The sequence below is a fragment of the Brassica oleracea genome, chromosome C5 (genome assembly GCF_000695525.1).
Source record: "Brassica oleracea var. oleracea cultivar TO1000 chromosome C5, BOL, whole genome shotgun sequence".
NCBI classification, from domain to species: domain Eukaryota; kingdom Viridiplantae; phylum Streptophyta; class Magnoliopsida; order Brassicales; family Brassicaceae; genus Brassica; species Brassica oleracea.
This window is the reverse complement of record NC_027752.1, coordinates 40,656,979-40,664,119: the sequence shown is the minus strand read 5'-3', so window position 1 is coordinate 40,664,119 and position 7,141 is coordinate 40,656,979. Positions and strand designations below refer to the sequence as shown.

The window sequence follows — 7,141 nt, the reverse complement described above, 5'->3', positions numbered from 1 at the left end:
TCTCAGTTTATGTTTGCTTACTTGTGCAGCTTGCAGATTTGACTGGAGAGCTAATGAGGATGGCGATTGGTAGAATATCAGATAGTGAAGTCGAGTTCGCGCAGAGGATTTTTCAGTTTGTCAGACAGATTCACAGGGAACTGTTGCTGGTCGTGCCTTAGATGGATGATAGTTATGACATGAAGTCAAAGATGGAAGTGATGCTTCAAAGTGTGATCAAAATTGAGAATGGTACATTATCTTAGCACTATTTTTCTTAGCTTTATGTTATTATATGTACTTCTTGATTTGGTTTGTTTTGTGTATTAGCTTGCTTTAGCGCTCATGTGCGTGGATCAGAGTATATTCCGCTGCTTGGAGATGATGCACCAACGTCCTTCTTATTGGGAGGTGCTGATGTTGAATGATTAAGAAGTGAGCTCTTTTATCGTGAGAACTAGGATCACTTAGTATGGATGCTGCTGAGGAACTTTCAAAGCAGAGGACTCTGAGATCTCTTTGTTGCAAGACGTTTTGAGTATGAATGGCAAAACAAAATGTAGAAGTTTTTTTCTTTTGTCACAATATTTTCTTTATCGCCAGCCAGTAGCTTACATTTGGAACTAAAGTCAATGGAGTCTGACGATTGCATGAGAAAACAATCAGGGCGTCGTCGCAAGTGTCAACTGTGGGTATTTGTCTTTGCATTTTTTTTGACCTTTTTTGTATACTTCCAATTATATTGCTGGAATTACTAAACACCTTGAATTCTCTGATCGTTTCCACCGTCTCCATTTAGATCCGACGTGGGATGGTTCAAGAGACTGAGAACTCAAGTGGTGCTATTGGAGCTATGCTTTCTGCTGATGCTGCTACGGATTGTGGTTTAAGGTTCATTTATGTCCATTCTAGAGTTAGTTTCAGTCCAAAGTTTCTGTGTTTTCTTTGTCTAATGAAAATATTGAAAACTGTAGGAGGAGAATGTACTAGGAAACAAGTCCAGAAGAGATGAATGTGCACATGAGCATAAGAACGGTTCCTTCATTCTTAGGAGAAACTGATGAAAACATATTTGAAGAAATCTGCAAGGTTCTACAAAAGCAAGATTGCGTCAAGGCATAGTTAGTGGTATCTTTTTCGTAGTTTCTTTCTTCGTTCTCTTCGCTTCTTATGCAACCATTTTGTATGTAGGTTTTAATATCCCATCAAACAATGACTTAAATTCTGCTCTTTTGTTTTTTCTGTTCAAACGTTATCTTTGGCTGGAGAGAGCGGAACCGGGAAACCAACAGTAATTGAGCTGCTGCCGAAGTTTTACAATCCTGATGAGGTCATCACTTTTGATGGATTTGAGATTAATACCTTCAGATGGAATGGCCACCGCAGCAACCAGGTATGGTGAGCCAAGAACCATATCTGTACAGTGAAACTATCAGAGAAAACATTGCTTGCAGAAAAAAGAGGAGATGCTTCTTAAACCAATGTCGTATATGCAACTGATATACCTAATGGTCATGGCATCGTTAATGGATAACAACATGTATTTTAACGGCACCTGATCAAATGTGCAGTCCTAATTTCTTAAATCATACTAAACTGAAGATGTATTCACTATTGCAGGGCTATGATACAACGATGCTTAGACAGACCGTGTGGTTCAATATACAGTGGACAGGATCATGGTTTACACATCGGTTATCAACAATCAAGAACTCATGTATCAACGTAGAGAAAAGAAAGAAAGAGATTTTGATTGATATAAAAAAAATGGAGAATTATTTTATTATTGAATAATTCTTAAATAGAAAATAAAACATCTAATAAGAAACAAACTAATAAAAAGATTAAAAAGAAAGACTAAATCAACCCACCTGCACCATGAAAATATCTCTAGATTACAGATGGTAACCATGCATGTATCCTTCAAAAAAAATTGGTAGTTTTTGGGAACCATGCATGTATCTTTCAAAGAATTTTGGTAATTTTAAGTTGACTGACGAACATAAATTATTGGTAGAAATTTAAGTTGTGAAAAATATCTAAGTAGCGGTTTGTATTAACGACGGACAAAAAAAAAAGAAATTCACATACTCTAAAACCATAACAAAGTATTAGTCAGTAATAAATTTAACAGTTGTTTTAAAGTTAAAAATAAATTTATATTTCTTACAACTATATGCATATATAATTTAAGACAAATATAAAACAACAAATTTTGAGTTCTAACTATTTTAAATGTGTTGGACAAAAATAAATAAATAAAAAATATTTGTAATTTGTGTAGCAATTTACATTTTTATAAGCGTTTATAAATAAATATATATATATATATATATATATATTCAAATCAAATGTAAAATAAAAAATAGAATTTGAATAAAAATTATAGGAAAAATATATAATGCATAAACACAAATACGCAACTAAGGAAACGAGGAAAATCATTAGGATCACGAAACAAATAAAAATGTATGTACACATTTCCATATAATTAGTTAGCTAATATATATATAGGTCTGGCCCAGTACTTTGTACTGCCTAAAGCGAAATAAATATCTGGCACCCCTTATAATTCGAAACGCGTACCTTAGACCGAATATTCTACAGCAGAACCGCTAGACTATATACAAATTTTGGTAATTGTGATGTGAATTTGCGATGCCCGTAAATTATTAATTTGATTTGGTGCCTAAAGCACTCGGCTTTAGGTCAGGGCCAGCCCTATATATAGAGAGTAAGCTATTTGTAGTTCATTTTTTTATTCCTAATACAAATCTATATCTAAACTATACGTCTGAGGGGTAAATGTTTAATAATATAAAGCTTTATTTTTCAAAATACAAAAAATTATCCAGTCCAACCAGGAGTTTATGTGAACAACCAGCTTCGACATTAAAACTTTATGATTGTATATCATCTTATACGATGTCTAAAACCTCTTCCAACATTTATTACTTATTAATACATATATATAATATAAGTTAGACAAGAAGATTTGATATTTTCTCCCTATACAGTATGCAAATTTTCTACTCCCTACATTTTCATACTGATTCTATTTTTAGAAAACATAATTACATTGATGTTCATTTAAAAAAAATGGTTCGAAAGGAAAAATACATGACCAACGAGTAAAGCCTACTTCCTATGGAGACATGCATTCGATAAGACTGAAGGAAGGTTAGCATAAAATGTATAACTCTATTCACATATAAGGGATAGTTACAATAAACCAAACCAAAACACAAGCAAAGAGTATATTCAAACCATTTCTTTCCAAATACTATGTACAAAACACATGTCAATCAAGTATAATTCCATCAACCTTAAATAATTCTTTTATAAATTACTTCTTTAGTTGTGACACTGAATATAATGAAACATCTATAATAAAAAGTTAAACTTATGATTTACGATTTAAGATTTACGTTCTAGATAGCGAATAATCTAATTTAGGTTATGTCAGTCGTTATCTTCTTATACTAAATTCATCACTGTACATCTTTCGGTTTTTGCTACAAAATTTTATAAACAATTTAAAATATATGTAAACAAAATAATTAGAAAATTTTTTATAAGATACAATCCGCGCGTAGCGCGGAAAAAAGATCTAGTAGTATTAATTTATAAAGTTAACGCCGTATATAGAAACGTTAGGAAAAATGGTCATGCAGTGAATTATGTGTTTTTTCCTTGTCGTACAGCCCTATTTCCCATATAATAATGATCTAAATATTAAATAGGACTTTCATGAAAATGTTATGTATTAAATAGGACTTGCATGAAAAATGTTATGTGCTCACTAAACAAGTATTAATCTTGACATCTGGTCTAAAAATGGAAGATGACAAGGAAATATCAGTTTTAGTAGAACGAGTTTATTAGAAGTTGCATATATGTACACAAAACATATCATTGATGATAATTAACACCAAGAGTTTAACATATGCTGAAAGAGTAACTACAAGTAATACACCACTTTATAGATTTTGTACACAAGAGAAGAGTAACGAGTAACAAATCACCAACTAGAAAGAAACTTCGCATGACCTATCTAAAGCATTATTCTACATACAACTCGTGCAAGATTTGTAAAGACGCAAAACAAGATGCTCTAGTCATCACAATAAGAAATCCAATGAAGAGGAGAAGAGAAGAGAACTAATAACCACCAACTATATAAAAAAAAGAAAACAAATGCATGATTTCAAACCAAACAGTTTATTTCCATCAGTGTGTAGCTTTTCTCTAAGTTAAAAACATTTTTTTTAAAGTGTTTGGTTTTGCTGTGTAAATGTCTTGCAGAGAGCATCACAAGTACTGCTGTTGTATCCGAGCTTTGTTCTCTTCCCACCACAATCTTGCATTCGTTTCCCCAAACCTATCTCGACTGCAACAACAAGAGAAGATGTTACCAAGTGCTTGCTTATTAGCAACTGAACGGTAATGTTTTTTACTACCTGAAGCGAACACGTCTAAGCTCGCGAGTCCCATCTGGTAAAGCTCTGATTGTGATGTAAACACCTTCTTCGTCTTGTTCCACCCATTCTGTTTCGTTGTCGCTCGCATTACTTACTGAGACCTCTTCTGCATCTTCTTCTTCTTCGTCTTCCCTTGATAACCTACTACTTCTTGCGGACCCAACAACCGATGATGTCTCAGTTTTGGTGCCACTTATGCTAGAGAGTTTTGGCGTCGTCGCAAGACCAGACGAATCACTTCGGTACCGACTTTGTGTTTGTGGTTTTAGTTGGTGAGCGAGTGACCCTTTTCCGCGAGGGCATTCATTGTTTAGAGGTGGAGTTGCAGGACCGTTCTTGGAAGAGCTCTGGCATTACCAAATGAACATTTAATTCATGTGTTCATGAGAATCAAAGACAGAGAGTGTATATACCTCATCTTTGGATGCAGGAGGAGTTGGAAACGGGACGCTCTGCTGATTAAACTGCTGCACATTGTACAACTCCATGACCTTCTCGAAATTCTCCGCCCACCATTTTTGAGCTTGCCGCTTATCAAACATCTCACGACTGAAACCAAATAGAATTTTTGTAAACAAATCATCAAACAAAGTTCTGTTTCAATGACTACAACAACAACCAAGTAAACAGTGTTAACTATAAATGTCAATCACTTTGAGGTAAAGTGTCCCTCTTTGACGAGACCATGCAGACATGGCCGGCCTTGCGCAATGATGCCGGATGAAACATTCAACGCAAGCCCCCAAATTTTTTTTGAAAAAATTATATATACATAGGCACCAAATTTATTTAAAACAAATTTTAGGCTTCCAAACTATTGAAATCTTTACTAAATCGCCCGCCATGCATGAAGAAAGTTAGTTAGGTAGAGCCAAAGTGTCAATTCTTTGATGAAGCCATTGAAGAAAGTTAGTTAGATCATATGCTGCTTCTCATACATGAACATGTCCCACCTTCAAAATGAATATCACTAAACGCTTTCCCCCACACAACTGTTATTGGGAGAGATCCATTTAAAGATCGGATTCGACTACCGAAACATAAATCCACATCTCAAAAACCTTTATTGGCAAAAGGATGTACAGCTTCTCACAAAAAACGTTTCTGGGACCACTTTCAAAATTGATTTTCAAGAGAAAAATGCAAGTTTCCAAAACATAAAGATAACATCTTTAATATACTTTCTCATAGCTTGTCCCCAAGAAACACACACATTCTCTATTTCCAAAAATCAAATCAAAAACAAAATGAATTACCTGAAACGAATACGCTTGAGATCGTTGCCTCCCTCAGGCAAAGAAACAAAGGTGATGAGGACACCAGGCTCAACTTGAGCAACCCATTCTTTAGGCTCATCTTCTTCTTCTTCCTCCAAGAACACTGTAGACTCTGTCCTGCCGCTCACGGACTCAGGTGTTCCTTCTCCACTCAAAAGCCCTTTTAGCCTTGACTCCATATCTTTCCCTAGAATCTTAGGAGTAGAGCTTCCGCTTCTGCTGATTCCAGGTCTCTTGTACGCATAATGGAACCTCCCGGAAGCTGATGCAGCATCCGAGTTCCGGTTTAAAGAACCCGAACACGGTTTGCAGCTTTTGTAAGCGCCTGAAGCTTTCACTGCCATGTCTTTTATCTGAAAAGAAGAATCACATGATTGAATAATACAGAGATAAATAAAAATCTGAAAAAGTTTGGCTTTTACGAGGAAGACAAAAGAGTTTTGTCACTATTTTGGTCTGAGCCTCCAAAACAGAAACAGGCAAGACTCAAAACAGGCCCTGTCTCGTAGTTTCTTTTCTTTTCACCATTTCGTGAAAGTGACATTGGTAAAGAAGAAGAATTGTATCTACCTGTGACGTCAGGGACTTAATGGCCTGCTTAGACCTGGGCGTTCTGTCATCATCTTCTTCTTCATCTTTAGATCCGCCATTGTTGGTGTTTACCTGCTTCGAACAAGCTATGCACGTGAGCATCTCTCTCTTTCTCTCACCCTTCGACCTGAGAATTTTTTAACAAAAAAACACACTTTCTCAAACCTAAAGCCTTTTTAGGAACAGAGTGAACGAACCCGCAATGATTTGTACCTTTTATGTCACACTAGTGTTCCGCACTGTCACTTCTAACTATAGTATAAAAAACACACTCGAAGATTGCTAAATTCGATTGCTTTCTCTGCAACAGAGATTAACGGCATGCGAAGGAGGAGAATCCGCAGATCAGAAATATGAAACGATTCTGTTTTGAAACTCTCTCAGGGTCCGTTCTTTGAAGCTATTGACAGAGAGAGAGATTGAATGAGAGGCACGCAGCACACTCTATTGTATAAAGGAAGCTACGAACTTTGGTGGAGGGAGATGGAGAGAAAGAAAGAAAAGAGAGGAGGAGGAGCTTTGAGATCGTTGGACTCTGCGAAAGTGTGTGTATTTGTGCTTCCTCTACTTCCTATATAAACCTCTTCTCTTTCTTCTTTCTTTTTTTTTTAGGAGAAATTTAATATTTTATGGGTTTCATTTCATATATGCAAATTCAAAACGCACAGATTCTGATCAGTATCCAACATTAATCAGTCGACAAAAACAAATCTAACATTAATCATTTATACAGCTTTATTGCAAACTTTAATAATATCCCAATTTTATCAAGTTCTTGTTTTTATGTGTCTTTGGTTTTTCTTTAACGTCTAT

The 7,141-nt window shown here is 35.3% G+C and overlaps 1 protein-coding gene and 1 long non-coding RNA gene across 5 annotated transcripts; one reads left to right on the top strand and one right to left on the bottom strand.

The window, feature by feature from the left end:
* The first annotated feature begins 28 nt into the window (after positions 1 to 28).
* LOC106344052 lies at positions 29 to 1,747 on the top strand. 4 transcript variants are annotated; one of them, XR_001270091.1, is made up of 5 exons: positions 29 to 231; positions 310 to 667; positions 779 to 870; positions 954 to 1,372; positions 1,600 to 1,747. It is a non-coding gene; the product is annotated as an uncharacterized LOC106344052 (long non-coding RNA). The 4 variants fall into 4 exon arrangements; XR_001270092.1 differs by having other exon boundaries at positions 954 to 1,377; XR_001270090.1 differs by having other exon boundaries at positions 954 to 1,519.
* Positions 1,748 to 4,008: 2,261 nt separating this feature from the next.
* On the bottom strand, positions 4,009 to 6,922 carry LOC106344134 (protein Brevis radix-like 2). The gene is made up of 6 exons (XM_013783527.1): positions 6,542 to 6,922; positions 6,308 to 6,455; positions 5,717 to 6,090; positions 4,874 to 5,009; positions 4,440 to 4,807; positions 4,009 to 4,369 (listed from the first exon to the last, which is right to left on the bottom strand). Exons 2-6 carry the CDS (start codon positions 6,428 to 6,430, stop codon positions 4,291 to 4,293), a joined length of 1,080 nt encoding a protein of 359 aa, XP_013638981.1. The 5' UTR covers positions 6,431 to 6,455; positions 6,542 to 6,922; the 3' UTR covers positions 4,009 to 4,290.
* Positions 6,923 to 7,141: the final 219 nt, after the last annotated feature.

Excerpts from the sequence above, each read along its gene's own strand:
- LOC106344134 (XM_013783527.1), bottom strand. The coding sequence starts at position 6,430 with ATGCTCACGTGCATAGCTTGTTCGAAGCAGGTAAACACCAACAATGGC. Across the intron at positions 6,091-6,307 it reads TTAAGTCCCTGACGTCACAG|ATAAAAGACATGGCAGTGAA; the intron begins GTAGATACAATT and ends TCTTCTTTTCAG. Across the intron at positions 5,010-5,716 it reads CTCAAGCGTATTCGTTTCAG|TCGTGAGATGTTTGATAAGC; the intron begins GTAATTCATTTT and ends ATTTGGTTTCAG.